The following is a 20,937-nucleotide window of genomic DNA, read 5'->3' as shown; positions in this document are numbered from 1 at the left end:
TTTTTTGGTTTTTCGAGACAGGGTTTCTCTGTGGCTTTGGAGCCTGTCCTAGAACTAGCTCTGTAGACCAGGCTGGTCTCGAACTCACAGAGATCCGCCTGCCTCTGCCTCCCGAGTGCTGGGATTAAAGGCGTGTGCCACCATCGCCCGGCCGCAAATTTACTTTTGAGGGGGGTAAGATGGAGATCATTTAGAGCAAACCGAAATTTGCAGATGGCGTCTTCGTGCTCCCCTCATTAGCTCCGCCGTCTTGTCTTTCTTCTTTGTATGTCTTTCCCTTTCTCCCTCCCCACGCCCCAGACAGCGGTCTCCTCTAGCAATGCTTAATTACGGAGATGATTTTTTTGAGCCCTATCTTGTATTGTTGGTAAAATAGCGACGTCTCAGCAGGGGCGCAGGTGACCCTGAACCGAACAATGAATATGTATTGCAGATCTTCCTATTCTGAGTCTCCTGTATATACTTCGCAAGCTTTAAAACGTATGCCCTATAGTAATACAGACAACCCTAACTCTAGCGAATAAAACACAACTCTCCACTTCCAAATAAAACACAACTTTTCTAACTAGCTATTTAAGACTTTGGAATAGTCCATCAGGCTGGAGGGGGAAGAATGTCTGTAAATTCTACTTTAATTAGACCTGGATTCATATTATAATTCAGTAGAAAATCCATAGAGTTTGATTTTTAATTTAGTGCAGATGTTCGACTCAGATAAAGCAATCCTTCTTGGTTTACCTTCTTATTTCCTCACCAATCACACTTCTCCCCTCTCCCGGAGTCAAGTGGATTTGCCCGGCTCGCCCCGCCCCGCCCCACCCCCGCGCGGGCGCAGACCGATTGCTCCCAGCCGAGTGGCGGGAAAGGCTGCGGACCCGCACCTCAGGGCCTCCGGCTGTCCGAGGTTCCGGGGAACTCACAGAGAGCAGGTGAGTGTATCGAGAGGACCCAGGACCGACCTGGGCAGCTCCGAGGCTGCGGGGCTATGTGCGACCACGTCGCCGAGGCCGCGATTCCCGCCGCGCAGTTTAAAGGCGGGGGGGGGGGGGGGGGGGGGGGGGGGGGGGGGGGGCGGGGCTCCCGGCGCGTACGCGCGTTCTGATGCTGCTCCCGGCGGGCTTGCAGCGCCCTAGCCGCGGGTCCGCGCCTCTGTGCAAGCCTTGGCCCTCGCCTGGGCATGGGGCTGTGAGCCCAAGAGTTCCGGAAGCAGAGCAGGAGGCTCCCGGGGATTGCCACCTTGCAGCTCGCCATCCAGTCCTGACCCGAGGGCTCATCGGCTCGGTGGCCGTCAGGAGTTGACTTTCGGGATTTTATAGAGTGGGTTTAATTCTCTTCACCCCTCCTCCCCCGATTTAGTAGGAGGAATAAGAGCCATGAATTAAGCTTCTTTCCGGGAGTGCCATTTCTTTGTCTTTGATGCTGTCACTAGAACTTTATTTATTTATTATTTTGGTTTTTCGAGACCGGGTTTCTCTGTGGCTTTGGAGCCGGCCTGGAACTAGCTCTTGTAGACCAGGCTGACCTCGAGCTCACAGAAATCCGTCTGTCTCTGCCTTCCGAGTGCTGGGATTAAAGGCACGAGCGCCACCACTGCCCGTTTAGAACCTTCTTTTGGGGACCAAAACAAACACGTGCCCGTCGTTTTACCTTTACTTTGAAACTCCATTTTACCCATCCCATTTGACTCCTAACCTCAGGGAAAGGATGTGTTACCTGCTTTTCGATTTTTTTTCTGCCTTTCCTGGGAAGTTCTCGTCACTTCTCTCAGGTGAACACGTCGTTGAGGAGTAAGTGTGGCTGCCCTAATATCCAGCAATTCCAGTTATCTCGCTTTCCAAGCTGGTCACTCTCCCCAGCCCTACTTTTTTAAAAGACAGGGTCTCTGTATCAGACGAGATGGCTCAGCTTGTTGTGCCTGAAGAACTGGGTGCAATCCCCGGAGCCCACGTGGTAGGAGAGAACAGACTCCTGCAAGTCGACATGTAAATAAAGGACAGTCCTGGCTGGCCTGAATTCTCCATGCAGACCAGGCTAACCTTTCACTCTCTCTATGTTTCTGAAGTTTATCATACCTTTGTCTATTAGCAATGACTCTAACAAAGTGTGCTGAGCTCCTAATGATACAGTGTGCACAGAGATGAGGACTCGTTCTGCAGTCCTCCCTAAATCCTCACTGTGCTCCCTGCCATAAGTCCTGATGCCTCCAGATTTTCCAGCCTTGACCCCCCACCCCACTACTGAGACTTGTCTGCTTTGGTCTAGGAAATGGCATTTATCAAGCACGCACGTACGTTATTGCTGGGTCCAAGAGTTGACGTTTAGTGCAGCTGCCAGCTGAGTTGAATCAGAGGCACCTGAGAACATTTCCTTTCCTTTCTCATCTTCCCACAGTGAGAGCTGAACCAAAGACCCATGCACACCAAGCCTTGGCACTACATCCTAACTCCCCCGCCTTAGTTAAAGGGAGAGGCCCCTGAGTTACCCACACTGGTCTCTGCCCTGTGATCCACCTGCCCGAGGCTCCCAGGTGCTGGGGTTACAGATGCCCCCCTACTCCCAGTGTAAGCAGCAATAGGAGTGGAACCCAGGGCTTCCTGTGTCCTCGGCAGCCAGCTGAACTCTATCCCCTGAGCACCCAGTAGCATTATTAGAACACTGCCCAGGCTCCACTCCCTGGAAGTCAGTAACCATACCCTGAAAAATCCACGATGATTAGAAACAGCCCTTGTCCTCACAGACTCTAAGACTAGTGTGAGGGCAGTCAGCCGTATTAAACAACCTGCTTTAGTATGTACACAGAATGTAAATGCCATGAGGCAGAAGTCTGTATGTGGCCCTGGGAGGAGAGGAGATGGCTTTACAACTGAGCTGCGTCCCCAGCATGAACTTGAACCCCCCCCCCAAGATACTACCTTTTTGGGGGGGGTCGAGATAGGGTTTCTCTGTGTGACAGCTCTAGCTGTCTTAGAACCCTGGAACCAGCTCTTGAAGACCAGGCTGGCCTCAAACTCACAGAGATCCACCTGCCTCTGCCTCCCGAGTGCTGGGATTAAAGGTGTGCGCCACCACCACCTGGCTCCAAAGATTTTACTTTTAATTACATGAGTTTATGCAGTTTTCTGTAGAGACACTTGCTCTTCTGTGAGCTGCTATGTGGGAACTGGGAATTGAAACCTGGGTGCTCTGGAAGAGCAGCCACCTCTCCAGTCCCAGCACAAACTTCCTTGAAGAGAAATCTGAGCAGACCGCTCCATGACTGTGCCAGTACCCTTTCTTTTCCAGAGGCCCAAACTGAGACTGATTTGGTAGAGGGTGGGCAGGCCTGCAGCATGCGGTGAGCCACGGTTCTGACGCCGTCTTCCGACCTCACAGTGCATGGTTGCATCCTGCAGTCTTTAATGTTATCCCCCGCGTGAAAGCTACTGAGTTCAGTGCATTCTGGAGAAGATGGTGACTGATGAAGATTCCTGATCTCCCTCAGGAATGGGTAAAGAGTAGAGGGCGTTTTGTGCATCTGGGGTATTACTGTCAGGTCCTGAGTCACTTAGGAGTCTGGGTTGTGCCCACATGGTTACCTAGAGAGGGTGCAGGGACCTGGATGAATGAGGACATGCTTCTTGAGAAGAAAGTGCTGCAGCTGGGGCCATGGAGAGGTTTGGCTTGATTGTCTCCGCTTGCTGCCTTTACTTTCTGGTCTGCTAGAGCTGACTTCTGCTGGGCCGGATGAGGAACTTTCTTACAGATCTCAGGGCCTCAAGCCGAGGAGATCCTATGAGGTATCTCTCCCAGGGGGCTGGAGGCAGCTCAGCTGGTGGAAGTGTCGTACAAGCACAGTGACCTGCATTCAAGCCTCAACACCACGTTAAAAGCCAGGCTTAGTGCTTTGTGGTTGTAATTTCGGCGCTGAGGAGGCAGAGACAGGAGGATCTCTAGGGCTCTCTGTCTGGCCATTCTTGTCTGATCAGTAAGCCCCAAGTCCCAGTGAGAGGCCTTGTCTCAAAATGATGAGCTGGAGGCTCCTGAGGAACAATACCTGAGGTTGACCCCTGGCCTCCACACACGTACACAGACAAGCACATATATGCCCCTGTGGACTCCACCCCCTACATACACAAATCTTGTAATCAGTGTGTGGTTGCAGGGAGGCCCACGTGGAGGTCAGAAGACAACTTGCAGGCGTCAGTCTCTCCTTCTACCATGTGGGGCTCTGGGTAAATACTCAGGTTCTCAGCCTTGGCGGCACCCTTACCTGCTGAGCCATCTCTCCAGTCCCCAGCTAGGACTCTTAACTCCTGTGGTACATGTGGACCAGGGCCACATGAGGAAGAACTGTAGAAGACGAAGGTTCAGTCTGACCCCTCCCAAGAGCAGAGCTCCCCAAGGTGGAGGTCCCAGAGCCAGTCCTCCTTTTTCCTGCTGGGTGGTCTTAACTCTGAAGCACGTTTCTCTGGTTTCAGGATGTGGCTCTAGTGTGGGCCAGGTCTTAATTCATACACTGGAGTTTCTTTAGTTTTTAGTACAAAGAAGCCTCGCCTACCATGCACAGGGGCCTCCCTGAGTTTGATTCCAAGTACCACAATTGATTAGTAAAAAATTTACTTTCCTGGGGCTGGAGAGATGGCTCAGTGGTTAAGAGCATTGACTGCTCTTCCAGAGGTCCTGAGTTCAATTCCCAGCAACCACGTGGTGGCTCACAACCATCTGTAATAAGATTTGGTGCCCTCTTCTGGCCTGCAGGCATACATGCAGAATACTAAGAATACTGTATACTTAATAAATAAATAAATCTTTAAAAAAAAGAAAAAAAATTACTTTCCTGCCAGGTGGTGGCGGCGCACACCATTAATCCCAGCACTCGGGAGGTGGATCTCTGTGACTTCGAGGCTTTCAGTACAGCCAGGACTACACAGAGAAACCCTGTCTCAAAAAACCAAAAAGGGGGAAAAAAAAGACTAAAAAATAATTTTTTCTTGGCCTGGGGGCATCACTTTTAGTTCTGACAAAAGTGAAGCCCAGAATATTCTTGAGTATTGAGCCCTCGCTTGTCTGTTCTCACCACACAGGGCCCCTGCCCTCTCCCTTGTCTCTGGTGTCTGAACTTGTCCGTGATGAACTGTGAACTTCTCGCCACGTGTAGTGCCCTTGGGTACTTGGAAGGGGACACCTACCACAAGGAGCCAGATTGCTTAGGTAAGCGCTCATCCGAGGAATCAGGTGGAAACACACTGATTGAGGTCTGGTGGATTCCTCGGACTGTACTAATGGGCAGGGGGCTGTGTACGAATGGGCGGGGGCAGCTCCTGTGACCTGGGGTCACAGGCCGGTGTTTTATTCTCTCTGAAGAGAGTGTGAAGGATCTGATCCGGTACTTGAGGCATGAGGACGAGACGAGAGACGTGCGCCAGCAGCTGGGGGCCGCACAGATCCTGCAGAGCGACCTCCTGCCCATCCTCACCCAGCACCGCGGTGACAAGCCCCTCTTCGATGCTGTTATCAGGTTCCTTCCTTGGCCTTTTGACTTCTGACAAGTGCAACATCTGTTGGCAAGGAGACCTAATTCCTTCTTCCTTCGTTGTCTCCCAGGCTGATGGTGAATTTGACTCAGCCAGCCTTGCTCTGTTTTGGCAGCGTGCCTAAGGACCCCAGTGTGCGGCACCATTTCCTGCAGGTTCTAACTTACCTGCAAGCCTACAAAGAGGTGAGGAGCCTTTCTCCAGAGGTGCTAGGTCCGAGTATGGAGGGGGATGAAGGGGAAGATGGGCACTACCACGCAGCTGTTCCCTGTTCAACAGGCCTTTGCCAGTGAAAAGGCTTTTGGAGTCCTCAGTGAAACCCTGTATGAGCTGCTGCAGCTGGTGAGTGAGTCTCCGCCCTCTGCCTCCCACAGGAGAGGATGCCTTCACCTCTCCAGGCAGAGGAAGGCGCAATGCTGGGGAAGGTTCTCAGCCCTTAGTGGTATGGAAGTCCGCTCTGGAGTTTCTAGCCGCCTGGGGACTGCTGCGCGCACACGCGCATGCACGCGCACACATACACACATCCCACTTTCTTTGCTTCCTTACTCTTTTTCTTTTAAAGTTTATTTTATATGTATGCGTGTTTTGCTGGCATGTATGTATGTGTACCATGTGTTGGGTGCCCTCGGAGGTCAGAAGGGGCATGGGAGCCCCGGGACCCGTAGCTGTGGATGTTTGGGAACTGCCGCGTGGGTGCTGGGAGCTGACTGCTGGTCCTCTGTGAGAGCAGCCAGTGCTCTTACTGCTGAGCTGCTTCTCCAGCCCCAGGCCCCGCCTGTTGAGATTGAGTCTCCTGTAGCCCAGGCTGCTTCACACTTCAGTTCACTGCTTCCCTATGTAGCTGAAGCTGGTTTTGAACTCATGGTCCTCCTATCTCTTCCTCCTGAGTGCTGGGATTATAGCTGTGTACTCCCATCCTCTGCCCCCTGTCCCATAGTCCTGGGGATTGAATCCACCACTGAAATAGATCCCTAGCTTCTTCTTTCCTGTTTTTGAGGTGAGGTCTCGCCATACTGCCCAGGATAGTCTTTTTTTTTTTTGGTTTTTCAAGACAGGGTTTCTCTGTGGCTTTGGAGCCTGTCCTGGCACTAGCTCTGTAGACCAGGCTGGTCTCGAACTCTCAGAGATCCGCCTGCGTCTGCCTCCCAAGTGCTGGGATTAAAGGCGTGCGCCACCACCGCCCTGCCTAGGATAGTCTGAACTCACTCTGTAACCTGGGCAGGCTTTGAACTTGCAGTCATTTTGTCCCAGTCTCCTGAGAAGCTGGGATTACAGAGCTGTACCTGTGGGCTTGGTTCACTCTCGTTTTATTTTATTATATTTATTTACTATCTGTTTGTTTGTTTATTTTGAGACAGTCTCACTTTGTAGCCCTGGCTGGCCTGGAACTCCGAGATCCTTCCCCTGCCTCTGCCTCCTGAGTGCTGGGGTTAAAGACATGCCACCATTCCTGGCTTTTCTTTTTGTTTTTAGAAATTGATTTAGTTATTAGTGTATGTTTAAGTGTCTGTGTGTGCCTTTTTTTTTTCTTCCCTCTTTCTGCCCAGGACTGGGAGAATCGGCAGGAAGAAGACAACTTGCTGATTGAACGGATCCTGCTGTTGGTCAGAAATATTCTCCATGTCCCAGCTGACCTTGAGCAGGAGAAGGTGAGGGTCTTGGGGCATCTGAGTTCTTGTGCTGTTTAGGGTGAACTCTCCACTTCCAGGTTTTCTGTCTTCTGCGTTGGGAACTTTGGGGGCAGTCATGGAGCTGAGCATGTCCTTCCTCCCTCCCCACCGACTCAGAGGATCGATGACGATGCCAGCATCCATGACCGGCTTCTCTGGGCCATCCATCTCAGTGGCATGGACGACTTGCTCCTCTTCCTGTCCAGCTCCTCTGCTGAGCAGCAGTGGAGTCTGCATGTGCTGGAGATTGTTTCCCTCATGTTCCGAGACCAGGTGAGCCCTGCGTTCTCTTCTGCTCCCTCCGTCCCTGTGCTTCCTGTCACCTGGCCTGTTGCTCTGGTAATGATGGAGAGGCAGGTAGTTGGTGCCCAGACTGTCCGAGGCCTGTCAGCAGTTATGTACGTCCATCCGTGGTTCTCGTTCCTACTAGGAGTGAGCTAAGGCTTAAGAAATGCATGTCCTGATTCTGATTCTTCTTCCTCGTTCCCGATCCAGATCCCTGAACAGCTAGCGGGAGTAGGGCAGGGACGCTTGGCTCAGGAGCGAAGCACAGACGTGGCAGAGCTGGAGGTTCTGCGCCAGCGGGAGATGGCGGAGAAGAGAACTCGAGCCCTCCAGCGAAGCAACAGGTGGGTGATGGCATGCTCTGCTGTGTCCCGGGCCACAGCTGCAAACACCCAGCATGGACAGCTTGAGGCCGGGACTGCTTAATAATATTTTAAACGAACTCTCACAAAGCTGTTGACAGAAGAGAGTTGCCTCCACTCTGAGGAACTGAGGATTCATTTTGGAACCTTTTTTTTCCCTTGAAGGCACTCTCGATTTGGGGGCTCCTACATTGTCAAGGGGCTGAAGTCCATTGGGGAGAGGGACGTCATCTTTCACAAAGGCCTTCACAATGTGAGTACACATAAGTACAGGGCAGAAACATTGGAGTTGCAGGACCTGAGGAAGGCTCTGTCCTCCAGCTCAGAGATTGGTGACCACAGTAGAGGTGGTGTTGATTGTATTGTCTCCCCTGATGCCATCACCAGTACCAGAGGCAGACATCCTTCTAGGCATTTCTCCGAAGAAGACAAGCTGGTGCCTGTAGAAAGAACTGCAAGGGATGGGGCAGTCAGAACTTACTCTAATGGTGCAACCCATACCCTCAGCTCCAAAACTACAGTTCAGATCTGGGGAAGCAGCCCCGGAGGGTGCCAAAGCGTCGCCAGGCCGCCCAGGAGCTGTCTGTTCATCGCCGCTCTGCCCTCAACGTGAGACTCTTCCTCAGGGACTTCTGCTCTGAGTTCCTGGAGAACTGTTACAACCCACTCATGGGTGCAGTCAAGGTGAGAGCCTGGAAGGATGTCTAGGCCGTCAGGGATAGAGCAGAGGGCGGTGTGGTCAGTGGTTGGCAAGGAAGACAGAGGGGCCCGTGGAAGGCTGGTTTGTGTGGACTGCGGAGGGAGGAGTGGGCCTGACAGAATGAATATTATTCGCATGACTGAAAAGACAAGTCCTCGGTGGGACTGGGCTGTTCACTGGCTGAGAACACTGCTCCTGCAGAGAGCTGCATCCCAGATCAGGTTGCTTGATGCTGCCTGGAGCTGCGGCTTCAGGTCTGATGCCTTCTTCTTGCTTCTGTGGACATTGGCAGTCTGTACACACCCACACAGAGACGTGTGAATTACAAAATAAAATGAATCTTTTCTAAAAAGAAGGCTCTGGAGCAATTTCCTCAGAGGAACAGGAGGAGAAATGAACAGAGCTGAGGAGAACAAGAGGAAACTGGAAATTGTGGGTCCTGGGAAATATTGTGTTGATGAGCAGCTAGGAGGGAGTTAGAAGCCCTGAGGTCATGGCGGTCTCCTTCTTAGGATCACCTGCTTCGGGAGCGAGCCCAGCAGCACGATGAGACCTACTACATGTGGGCTTTAGCCTTCTTTATGGCCTTCAACCGAACTGCCTCCTTCCGCCCTGGCTTTGTCTCCGAGACCCTCAGTGTCCGTACCTTCCACTTCGTGGAGCAGAACCTCACCAACTACTACGAGATGATGCTGACTGACCGCAAGGAGGCCGTGTCCTGGGCACGCCGGTCAGTGGGAAGGGCATTGGGGATCACAGCAGATACGTTAGCCTGCTGGGAGTCTGACCACCAGAATCATGCATAGTCTTTTTCCTGTTTCAAGATTGAGGTGGTCAGGCTAATGGAGGGACCGGTGGGTCTTCTCATTTTGGAGATACTCTTGGGGAGGGGGTTGTCATTTACCTTTGCCAAAGCCTTAGTTGCCTCCGTCTTACCTGTTGCCCCCCCCCCCCCCACTCTGTCAGGATGCATCTGGCTCTAAAGGCCTATCAGGAGCTGCTGGCCACAGTGAATGAGATGGACATGTCCCCAGACAAGGCTGTGAGAGAGAGCAGCCGCATCATCAAAAGTGAGGCCTTTCTGCTTCTTAACTGGAATCTCATTCTTCCACGTCCTGGCGTCATCTCTCCTTTCCCAGTCCCTCTCATTCCTTCTTGTCTCCACTCCTAGACAACATCTTCTATATGATGGAGTATCGAGAGCTCTTCCTGGCGCTTTTCCGGAAATTCGATGAGAGGTACCACCCACGCTCATTCCTTCGTGACCTGGTGGAAACCACACACCTCTTCCTCAAGATGTTGGAGCGGTTCTGTCGAAGCCGTGGGAACCTGATGGTGCAGGTACTGGGCAGCTGCAGGGTGTGGGAGGAGCTAAGGGGAGGGTGAAGGACAGGGCTCCTAGCCTTGAGGCTCATGGTATTGCCAGTGTGGAGTTGCCCGTTAGGTTCATCTTTTCCTATTTCAAAAGGGGAAGGTAGAAGGCATAGTGAAAGACACGCCGTTCACACACAACACAAGAGGTCAGGCTAGTCCTATCTTTTGGGGCGGGGGGGCGATTTTCAAGACAGGGTTTTGCTGTTTAGCCCTGACTATCCTGAAACTCACTTTGTAGTCCAGCCTGACCCTCTAGCTGACAGAGATCTGCCTGCCTCTACCTCCCAAGTGCTGGGATTAAAGGCATGAGCCACCACCACCTGGCCAGGCTAGTCCTCTATTAATTTTGGTTAGAATACACTCAAACAACCTATGTCAGTCTCTACGTTCCTAAATTGAAATTGTGTCCAAAAATTGATTGGTGGATGAAAAGCCAAAGACAGAAAGTCAACAAAATCTCCAGTGGGTCTCTGTCTTAGATGCACAGAGATTCAGCCTGGTAAACACATTTATTTTTTAAAAAGTTTTTGTCTGGGGCTGGTAAGACTGCTCAGCCGGTGAAGGCACTTACTGCCAAGCCTGGTGCCCTGCCTTAGAGCCTTTGGACTCACAATAGGAGGAGGGAACCAGTTTCTCCAAGGTGCCCTCTGACTTCCATACGTCTGGCTATCTTTCCCTTCCTCCCTCTCTCTCTCTCTCTCTCTCTCTCTCTCTCTCTCTCTCTCTCTCTCTCTCACACACACACACACACACACACACACAATAAAATAAAGTCAGATCTGGGTCTGGAGAGATGGCTCAGTGGTTAAGAGTACTGGCTGCTCTCCCAGAGAACCCAGGTTTAATTCCCGGAACCCACATGGCAGCTCACACTTGTGTGTAACTCTAGTTCCAGGGCATCTGGCACGCTCATACAGACATACGTGCAGGCGAAACACCAGTGAACATAAAATAAAAATAAATCATACAGTGTCAGAACTGAGCTACAGATGTGGCTCAGCGATTAAGAACACTTGCAGTCATTGCAGAAGACGCAGGCTTGGTTCCCAGGGCCATGTGTAGGCTCAACCATTTGTAACTTCATTTCCAGGTTACCCAGAACCCCACAGGGCACCAGTCACATATGCTGTGTGTGTACATATGATAACAAAACATGAACAATAGCAAAACACTCATGCACATAAATATTAAAGAAATTAAGGCTGGAAAGATGACTCAGTGGCCAAGAGCACTGTCTGGACTTGCAGAGGACCCAGGTTTAGTTCCTGGACACACAAGGAAGCTCACAGTGCTCTATACTCTAGTTCATGGGGTTACTCATGTCCTCTTTGGACCTCTGCAGGTGCTGCACACGTGAGGTGCACATACGTTCATACATTCATGCTGACAGAGCACTCAGACACATAAAATAAAAATAAATCTCATTTTTTAAAAATCCTGCCAGAATTGTACTTGAAAGGCAAAAGAATGAAGAAGACTTTGCCAAAAGTAATTTGTGCACTCTGGACTCTGAGCATTAGTGGTTTGTCCTCTGCTCCGTGTTGTCTATGTGGCAGCTGCTGTGCTAAAGCCCATTTGCATTATTCCTGTGCCTAAGGCTTCATATACTGGACTCACCATAAGAGCATTCGGAGAGATACAGAGAGAGTTAAACAGTTCACACCAGTCTCACTGCCGTCCATATTCAAGCCCTGGCCTCCTGGCCCCCGGAGCCCATGCTCCTCATGCCTTTGATTGCAGTCCTTGAGTCGAGCATAAGCCTCAGGGATTGCCACCCGTCTGTCTGTCCTGTTTGACTTTTTGAAGGGTGTGGGGGATTGAGACAGAGTCTCATCATGTAGCCCTAGCAGGCCTAGAACTGACTGTGTAGACCAACCTGACCTAAAACTCACAGAAATCTGCCTGCCTCTGCCTCCTGAGTGCTGGGACTAAAGGACCGGTTTCCACCTGACTCTCACGTGACCAGTGCAGTGGGCCGTTCATAGCCGTGACTCTCACGTGACCCGTGCAGTGGGCCGTTCACAGCCGTGACTCTCGGGAGCAGAATGCAAAGCTCAGGGGTTAACTCACATGCTTGGTTTTCAGAAAGGAAAGGTTCCAGGCTTTCTTTCTACATGCTTTGCCTTTTACATTTATTTATTCATGTGGGGGGGTGGGGAGCACGTGCCATGGCACATATGTGGAGGTCAAAGGCAAACGTGGAATCAGTTCTGTTCCTCCAGCACTGGGTCTGTAGTCGTCAGGCCGACTCTGACTGGAAGCACTGTTACCCGCTGGGCCATGCTGTGCCTCCGCACTTTGCACGTGTTTTCCAGTTGTGTGTCTGTCCCTACAGCAACTCTCTGCTCCGTAAATGTCTTCAGGTCTTCCTGGGCTGACAAGATAGTCAGTGGGTAAAGGCCCTGGGCACCGAGCCTGACAGGTGGAGTTTGGTCATCTGGATACACGTGTCAAAAGAGAGAACTGACTCCCACAGGTTTCTCTCTGTTCTGCTTTCGTGCCAGCACACACGCATTCCCATGAACACACAAAATCAAAGACATTGCCGGCCTGGTCAGATGGCTCAGTGGTTAAGAGCACTGCCTGCCTGCTCTTCCAAAGTTCCTGAGTTCAATTCCCAGCAACCACATGGTGGCTCACAACCATCTGTAATGAGATCTGGTGCCCTCTTCTGGATAGCAGGCACACATGCAGGCAGAGCACTGTATATATAATAAATAAATAAGACCTTTAAAAAAAAAAAAAAAGAAAAGACATTGCCATGCCAGGCATGGTGGCACACGCCTTTAATCCCAGCACTTGCGAGGTAGAGACAGGCAGATCTCTGTGAGTTTGAGGACAGCCTTGTTTACAGAGAGAGTTCCAGGACAGGCTCCAAAGCTACAGAGAAACTGCCTTGGGGAAAAAAAAAAAAGACATTGCCACTTTTGGCAAGCAAAAGAAATGGGCATTTTGTGCTCTTCCTCATCATAGCTCCTAATGCACTGAAGCGATGGCATTTTCTCTTGACTTGCTTGTTTCTGGAGGACAAGGAAGTAGTGTCCATTGCTGCTCCCCATGTCCTCTGCCTGCGTTCCACTTCTCTAACACTGAAGGGTAGAGACTTCTGTGGCTCTTCTGCTGTTACCAAACAGTTCTTTCCCCTTAGAACAAAAGGAAAAAGAGAAAAAAGAAAAAGAAGGTTCAAGACCAAGGTGTTGCTTCTGGTAATGTCTCAGCTGGTCCTGGGGAGCTGGAGGCCATGTGGCCAGCCCTGGAAGAGCAGCTGCTTCGGTGTGCCCAGGTCGGTAGTTAGAGAAGGCCTATCCTTTGTGCGGAGAGTACTCTGGTAGACAGCCTGGGCTTCCTCCAGCGCTGCTCCCATGGCGGTGTCTGTCTGTAGGATCCTGAGCTCAGTGTCGACTCCGTGGTTCCCTTTGATGCGGCTTCAGAGGTTCCAGTGGAAGAGCAGCGGGTCGACGCCATGGTGAGGATCCAAGACTGCCTTCTGGCTGGCCAGGCCCCACAAGCCCTGGCCCTCCTGCGGTCTGCCCGGTAAGAACCCTGTGTCCCCTTCTTCCTGGGCTCTGAGGGATGGGGAAGCCTTGGGGAGGCCTTATTTAATGTGCATTGGTGTTTTGCCATGAGATTTCCTGGAACGGGAACTACAGAGCTCTGAGCTGCCGTGTGGATACTGGGAATTGAACCCAGGTCCTCTTAAAAGCAGGCAGTGCTCCTAACTGCTGAACCATCTCTCCTCCCTGAGTATTTTGTTTTTAGAAGTGTTAGTAAACACAGTTAACTGAGGAAGAAATAAATGCAATTCTACCAGCCAAGGTTAGCCATGGGTAGCATGTTGATGATTGACCTTTAGTGACTTCTGTGTAGAGCTACTGTATGTATACCTGCAGACATGGCTACCGTGTTCCTCCCTTGAGTAGTCTACCATGTGTACACCTGCAGACATGACTGCTGTGTTCCTTGCTTGACTAGTCTACTGTGTGTACACCTGCAGACATGGCTACCGTGTTCCTCACTTGGTAGTCTTTTTCACTTCTTTCTCGATATGTATATTAGGTTTATTTTATTTTATGTGTGTGAGCATTTTGCGTAAATGTATGTATATGCACCACATTTGTTCCTGTTTGCCTGTGGATACCAGAAAAGAATTTCGGATCCTCTGGACCTGGGTTACAGATGGTTATGAGCTGCCATATGGGTGCTGGGAGCTGAACTCAGGTCTTCTCCAAGAGCAGCATGCCTTGTGAGAAAAATTCCCTAGCCTGTCTCATCACTGAGGTAGCAGTTCACGTTCTCTCTTCAGTTGACACAGGGACACACTTTCCCTTCCAGTCCTAACTGCAACTCCGGTTTCCTGTGCTCAAAGCCCTGTCTGTCTGTCCCCAGGGAGGTGTGGCCTGAAGGAAGCGTGTTTGGCTCTCCGCTCATTTCCCCAGGGGAAGAAATGCAGTTGCTGAAACAAATCCTGGCTGCGCCCCTTCCAAGTGAGTCTCCTTCCTATGTCTTCCAGCTGTGCCCTGCACCAGCATGGCAGAAACCCAGTAACCCTCACTCTTTGTCCAGGGCAGCAGGAGCCGATAGAAGGAGATGCAGAGGAGGAAGAAGAGGAGGAGGAGGAAGAGGAGTTGCAGGTGGTCCAGGTGTCGGAGAAAGAGTTTAACTTTCTGGACTACCTGAAACGGTGCGGCCTGAGAGGACTGTTGGGGCCTGCGAGGCTGAGCTGCGGCTGTCCGACGCTGAATAACTTCCCTCTGTGTTTTGGTGCAGCTTTGCATGCTCAACCATTGTGCAAGCCTACGTGCTTCTGCTTCGGAGCTACCGGCAGAACAGCGCTCACACCAACCACTGTGTTGCCAAGATGCTGCACCGGCTGGCCCATGACCTGGGGATGGAAGCCCTGCTTTTCCAGCTCTCGTTGTTCTGCCTCTTTAACCAGCTGCTGAGTGACCCGGCTGCTGGAGCCTACAAAGTGAGGGGCTGTCGAGGGGTGGCCACGTGGGGTATGAGTGATTCTCGAGAAAAGGAGGCGTCGGGGGCGCCTCCACTCCTTTACTCCACGGTCAGCAGGCAGGTTGAGGGAGCGGCACAGAGGAGAGAGGAGAGGAAGAGGGAAGGCAGAGGCAAGCTGGGAACGGGTAGAGAAACGGGGCCAGGTCTGCAGATTCATTTGGGCTGAGGTGCCATCGCAGCTTTTCTTTCTTACAGGAGCTGGTGACTTTTGCCAAATACATCCTTGGCAAGTTCTTCGCAATGGCTGCAGTCAACCAAAAGGCTTTTGTGGAGCTTCTGTTCTGGAAGAACACTGCGGTGGTTCGAGAGATGACTCAGGGATATGGCTCCCTGGACAGTGGGTGAGCAAGGGGCTGGGGAGGCGTGGCCATCATGTGATCTAACGTTTCTTCTCCTTTCGGAAGGGAGGGAGGAGGCCCATGAGGTAAATGCTGTTCCTGAGCTTACCTAGGCCAGGAACAAGACTGGAGCGAAGTCTGCCACCTTCAGTTCCCTTCCCTGTCAGCAGCCTTCACAGGTGGTTACTCATGACAGTGGGGGAATCCCCAGACAGTCCACGTGTGCTTTCTTAAATGTGCAGGGAGTCAGGCTGGGGTGGAGGCCGTGGCTGATCCCAGCACTGACAGGAAAGTAAAGGTCCACCCGGGTCACATGAGACCTTGTCTAAAACAAGACGCCTCACAGAAATGGCTGTCCTCCTGTCCTTATCTCTGGTCTCACTGCTCTTAGTCCTCGGAGTGTCAGGTTCTATACTTCCAGAATCAGAAATCTCCTGATTTTGGCCTTTGAATTCTTGTGCAGGAGAGCAAAGGCCTCTGCTTCCTGCCTGTTTGCGTCCCCTGCTTTACCCTTTGTTCTGGGCTGATGGGGGAGAGCTCCAGATTTGTCTCTATGAACCAGTGGCCTGCGTGCACCTGTTCCTTTTTCACCGTTCGTGTCTTCCAGCCAGAGAGCCGCTGCGTGGAGCGCTGAGGAAGAGGCCCAGCTTCAGGAACTGTACCTCGCCCATAAGGATGTGGAAGGTGAGAGGCTTTGAGGTCTCGAGAGCGTGAGGAGGGCAGCCTAAGCCCTCAGACTCCTTCATACTGCCCCGCTGCTTCTCCTTCACAGGCCAAGATGTGGTGGAAACCATCCTTGCGCATCTGAAAACTCGAACACGCAAGCAGGTCACCCACCATCTGGTGCGGATGGGCCTGGCCAACAGTGTCAAGGACTTCCAAAGGTAAGGTCCTTGCTCTGGAGGGAGTGGAGGTCAGGAACCCTGTTTGCCCGAAGCCTCCCTCCCCGGCACTGACACCTGCCTGAACAGGAAGGGGACCAGGATTGTCTTGTGGACAGAGGACCAGGAACTGGAACTGCAGCGGCTCTTCGAGGAGTTCCGGGATTCTGATGGTGCGTGGGGAAGATAGATGCTCAGAAACCACAGAGCTGAGAGCCAAGCTACCCTCTTCCCTGCTGTCTCTCACTCCTACTGAAGCTTTGTCCCGCCCTTCTGCTCCCTTGCCACATTTGTGTCCCTTGGAGTGACCTAAGCTGGCCTTTGATTCCCACTGCTCAGTCCTTCCCAGCTGCTCTAGGGCATCCAAACGCACTCTCTCTACAGATGTTCTTGGTCATATCATGAAAAACATCACAGCCAAACGTTCTCGGGCTCGAATAGTGGATAAACTGCTGGCCATGGGGTTAGTGTCTGAGCGGCGGCAACTATACAAGAAACGAAGAAAGAAGTTGGAGCCCTCTTCCATGGTAACCATTGTCCCTCCTTCCCTCCCTCCCTCCCTCCTTCCTTTCCTTTCCTCTCCTTTTTTTGGATTTTTAAGACAGGGTTTCTCTGTGTAGCTTTGGAGCCTGTTTTGGAACTCACTCTGTAGACCAGGCTGGCCTCAAACTCACAGAGACCCACCTGCCTCTGCCTATGGGTGCTGGGATTAAGGGTGTACACCACTGCCCAGCTCCTCCAGCCTGGGTCTTGCCCAGAAAGCACTCTTGGATTCCTGCTCCTGCAGGCTATTCAGGCCAGGTCCCTTCAGTGGGTGGAGAGGGAAAAAGCCCCTGAGACCCTACCTCTGTTTCCAATGAATTTCAGTCAAATGGAGGTGAGTCCCTGAAAGATTCTTGGCAGGAAGATCCTGAGGAGGAAGAACACTCGCCAGAGGAGGAGAGTGAGGAAGATGTAGAGAAAGAGGAAGGCTTGGAAGCAGAAGCAGTTCAGGGTAGCTCGTTTTTCTCTGCTAAAGACCTTGGCCAGAGCCTGTGTCAGGAAGGTGAGGACTTCGGTTGGGAGAGATGTCAGAGATGGAAGGCTAGGAGGGGGTGGGGACCAAGTGCAAGTTTCCCTCTTCACTCAGGCCTCTCCGCCCCCCTTCTGTGGCTCCAGAACTGCCTGACTCGTGCAGCAGATGACCGGGAAGAGGCTGGTGAGTGCATTGGAGACCAGGGCTGCTTGGGTTCCTGCGGCCGAGGCCAGTCCTGCCTTCATCCTCACCACGTGCTGTGGCTCTGCTCCAGGTTGCTCCCAAGGCGTCCCTTTGGTGCCCCTGACAGAAGAAAATGAGGAAGCAATGGAGAACGCACAGTTTCAGCATCTTCTGCGCAAGCTCGGAATGCGGCCCCCCATCTCAGGGCAGGCAAGTGTCAAAGCAAGATAATCTCAGCAGGCTGGGGACCCAGCCCCCCACCTCAGGGCCGGCCAATTGAGCTGGCACGGTGTGGGCAGGGTTCCTGGGCCTGTGAGAACACCTTTTTGCCCTGCTCTCCCCTGCTATCTTGTCTGTGCTCACCGCGGTTCCTGCATCAGGTCTTACTATCTCTCCTTCCTCTAGCCTTCCTTCCTAAGTCCATGCCCTAGTTCCCATGCAGACCCTCTCTGTCTGGAGCACTGGGTGGTTCTATGTGTCACAGCCTCCTGGTGGCATGCCATCTTTGCATGGCCATTCCACACACACACCTGCTCCCGTCATCCTGAGCCACCTTCCATCCTGCGAATGCATAGCCAGTTCATCTTCCTTTTGGAAGACTCCTGCTACACAGACTAGGAGGTCCATACATACAGACGTGCAAACTCCAGCCCCGTGTCTTCTTGTTGAACCTCAACTAGTAGGGGTCAACTCAGTGTCCCTTCCTCAGAGAAGCAGGCTTACTGCCGTCCAACCCATGAATCAAACGCCCTTACTTTGGTGCCCAACCCAGCAGCTCTATAGCATGTTCTTCTCCCGTCGATTCTGAGCATGGGTCCCACCTGGTTCCTTTCCTGCATTTCCTTACCGGGCGCCTGATGGAGTCCTGAGCTAGACATTGGATATGTGTTTTAAATGAAGACGTCAAGTCCACAATTCCTTTCCATTATTCTCCGCATATTTATTATTTTATATTTTATTATTCAATTTATTTCTCTTTATCCAGTGAATAATAGAGAATCCAGTGGCCAGAGAGGCTGGTTCTCTCTGCGTACTTCATCTGCTGTCTTCCTGCAGGAAACCTTCTGGCGGATTCCAGCCAAGCTGAGCTCCACCCAGCTTCGCAGAATGGCAGCATCTTTGAATCAACAAGTAAAAGAGGAGAGGGAAGAGGAGCGAGAGCTTCACCCAGGAGTCCCTGGAGAGCAGAGTCCCAGTGAGCACCGAGCCAAGGCCCTGAGGGCCCTCTTGTCAGCCCGGAAGAAGAAAGCAGGCCTGGTGTCCCCAGAAGGTAGAGTGTCACTGCTCACCTCTTGGTTCCACTCATGTGGGTGTGAGGGCTGGGAAGGAGTTTGGGGGTGATGCCGACCTCGTACCTTTGTTCTGTGTCTTACAGCCACTTCAGAGGAAGAGACCCCTGGGGAGGAAGAACGGAAAATAGTGCCCAGGAAGCGAGAGCTGCTGGACAGTGATGAAGACGACGAGGGGCAGGGGCCAGGTAGGGCTCTGGTCGGGACCGCCCTTCCTTCTGAAGACCTCTGCTGTTCGCCTTATCCTTTACACTCAGATATTTTCTTTGTCTCATCTGTCGTTTCCATAGCAGCAGCGCTGGGAACTCCAGTAATCCACAAGAAGAAACGGTTTCAAATTGAGGATGATGATGAGGACTGAAAGCCAGGCGCCTCTCCTGGAGACGGACACAGTAAGAGGCATAGAAGCTGCCTCTTCTATGCCTGCTCGCATTGAAAGTGCCCTTCCCTACGCTGATGGCCAGGATCTTAGGCAGCAGTGTTGGATGGACTCTGTGCGGGCCAGTCCTGCCCCAGGTTCATCTGTGTGTACAGCTGGTCTCTGGAGATGCAATCTTTTCTGGGAACTGTTTCCTAGGAAACAGGAGTAAATGAGCTCCACAGGGCAGCCTGCACTCACTCCCCACTTCGGCTTTCTGCAGGAGGTGGGTCCCAGCCTCTGTCCCAGTGTCTTCAGAATGCCCTGGGTTCCCTCTTCTTTTCATGGCTGCTCCCAGGACACATGGTTGAGCCCATTCCTGCAGCTGAGAGAGAGTGGGATGCGCTACTCTCAAGATGACAGACATCCTTGATTTATGTCTCACATCGCTGATCTTGATGTGACATTTCACTCGGAGCTCTCCAGCCTTCTCTGTGTTTTCGGAAGAACTTTAAGAGTTAGAGTTAAAATCATCTGAGCTGAGCATAAAGGCAGAGAATTACCACAAGAGGAAGGGGAAAGCGTGGGTATACCACCAAGCCTGACCCAATAAATATAATTTTAGAAAGAGAGACTTCTCTTCTTCCGACCTTCCCCAATAAACACAAAAGCAATGTAACCTCAAGAAGCTTCATCTTGCTGGCCACAGGGTGCGTCCTGTTGATTCAGCTCCTCATGAGGGATAAGATCAACTTGAATTTGAGGCTGTCCTGGACAAGCTAGTGAAACTCTACCTTAAAGAACAACAGCAACAGAAAACAAAGTAACAAAGTCAACCAAACAATATCAAGAATAAATCTTTTTTGTTTTTTGTGTGTTTTTTTGTTTGTTTGTTTGTTTGTTTTTTGTTTTTCAAGACAGGGTTTCTCTGTGGCTTTGGAGCCTGTCCTGGAACTAGCTCTGTAGACCAGGCTGGTCTCGAACTCCCAGAGATCCTCCTGCCTCTGCCTCCCAAGTGCTGGGATTAAAGGCGTGTGCCACCACCGCCCGGCTTTGGTTTGGTGTTTTGAGACAAGTTTTCTCTGTAGCTTTGGTGCCTGTCTTGGAACTAGCTTTTGTAGACCAGGCTGGTCTCGAACTCAGAGATCCGCCTGCCTCTGCCTCCTGTGTGCTGGGATTAAAGGCATGTGCCACTACCACCTAGTGAGAATCTTTAAAAAATTATTTCATTATAGGCATACCTGTGTAAGTGTACCAGATGTGTGTGTACACAATGGTACCTAAGAGGCCAAATGAGGGCACTGGGTCCTTGGGAGCTGGAGTCATGAGTCATGGGCAGTTGTGAACTGCTGGGTGTGGGTACCAGAAACTTGTGATGGTTTGAAAGAACGACCCCCAAAGGGAATGGCACTATTAGGAGGTGCGGCCCTGCTGGAGCAGTATATCACTGTGGAGGTGGGCTTTGGGATCTCAGTCTCAAGCCACACCCAGTGCAACAGACTGGTCACCTGTTGTCTGCCAGTGAAGATGTAAGGATCTCAGCTCCAGCACTGTGTCCCACCATGATAACAGACTACACCTCTGAAGCTGTAAACCCCCAAATAAATGTTTTCCTTTATAAGAGTTGTGTGGAGGCCAGGCGATGGTGGCGCACGCCTTTAATCCCAGCACTAGGGAGGCAGAGGCAGTCGATCTGTGAGTTCGAGGTCAGCCTGGTCTATAGAGTGAGTTGGATAGCCAGGAATGTTACACAGAGAAACCTTGTCTCGAAAAACAAAACAAAATCTTTTAAAAGCTGGGCGATGGTGGCGCACGCCTTTAATCCCAGCACTCGGGAGGCAGAGGCAGGCGGATCTCTGTGAGTTCGAGACCAGCCTGGTCTACAAGAGCTAGTTCCAGGACAGGCACCAAAGCTACGGAGAAACGCTGTCTCAAAAAAACCAAAAAAAAAAAAAAAAA

At 51.7% G+C, this 20,937-nt stretch overlaps 2 protein-coding genes across 5 annotated transcripts in view; both read left to right on the top strand.

Annotated features, from left to right (window-relative positions):
• The window catches only part of Mip (major intrinsic protein of lens fiber), a 7,369-nt gene extending 6,070 nt beyond the window's left edge, over positions 1–1,299 (top strand). The window contains exons 4-5 of the mRNA XM_050128139.1: positions 782–1,034; positions 1,244–1,299. Of these exons, the coding sequence (XP_049984096.1) occupies positions 782–1,034; positions 1,244–1,299 (309 nt within the window). The remainder of the gene's footprint in view (positions 1–781; positions 1,035–1,243) is intronic.
• On the top strand, positions 839–19,851 carry Timeless (timeless circadian regulator). Of its 4 annotated transcripts, none has more exons than XM_050128176.1 (30): positions 860–929; positions 3,283–3,487; positions 5,064–5,190; positions 5,344–5,497; positions 5,584–5,698; positions 5,793–5,855; positions 7,061–7,162; positions 7,301–7,456; positions 7,679–7,812; positions 7,996–8,083; positions 8,338–8,514; positions 9,043–9,260; positions 9,497–9,600; positions 9,702–9,871; positions 13,053–13,187; positions 13,287–13,438; positions 14,291–14,388; positions 14,468–14,585; positions 14,672–14,873; positions 15,110–15,255; positions 15,860–15,936; positions 16,025–16,136; positions 16,224–16,306; positions 16,518–16,660; positions 17,001–17,178; positions 17,263–17,331; positions 17,423–17,541; positions 18,388–18,601; positions 18,707–18,808; positions 18,914–19,851. In XM_050128176.1, exons 2-30 carry the CDS (start codon positions 3,458–3,460, stop codon positions 18,979–18,981), a joined length of 3,654 nt encoding a protein of 1,217 aa, XP_049984133.1. In that variant the 5' UTR covers positions 860–929; positions 3,283–3,457; the 3' UTR covers positions 18,982–19,851. The 4 variants fall into 4 exon arrangements, 3 of the variants coding, with proteins under 3 accessions (XP_049984135.1, XP_049984133.1, XP_049984132.1); XM_050128175.1 differs by having other exon boundaries at positions 18,911–19,851; XM_050128178.1 differs by lacking the exon at positions 3,283–3,487 and having other exon boundaries at positions 839–929; positions 18,911–19,851.
• Positions 19,852–20,937: the final 1,086 nt, after the last annotated feature.

Source organism: Alexandromys fortis, unplaced genomic scaffold (genome assembly GCF_014885135.2).
Source record: "Alexandromys fortis isolate MF-2015 unplaced genomic scaffold, M_Fortis_MF-2015_v1.1 scaffold_263, whole genome shotgun sequence".
NCBI classification, from domain to species: Eukaryota; Metazoa; Chordata; class Mammalia; order Rodentia; family Cricetidae; genus Alexandromys; species Alexandromys fortis.
This window is presented reverse-complemented; position numbering and strand designations above follow the sequence as displayed.

What these genes read in the sequence shown, in the direction of transcription:
- Timeless (XM_050128175.1), top strand. Translation starts at nt 3,458, where the DNA reads ATGAAGATTCCTGATCTCCCTCAGGAATGG. An exon ending in GCCCTCCAGCGAAGCAACAG is followed by an intron (nt 7,813 to 7,995) that starts GTGGGTGATGGC and finishes TTTCCCTTGAAG; the next exon opens with GCACTCTCGATTTGGGGGCT. An exon ending in CGACGAGGGGCAGGGGCCAG is followed by an intron (nt 18,809 to 18,910) that starts GTAGGGCTCTGG and finishes TCGTTTCCATAG; the next exon opens with CAGCAGCGCTGGGAACTCCA.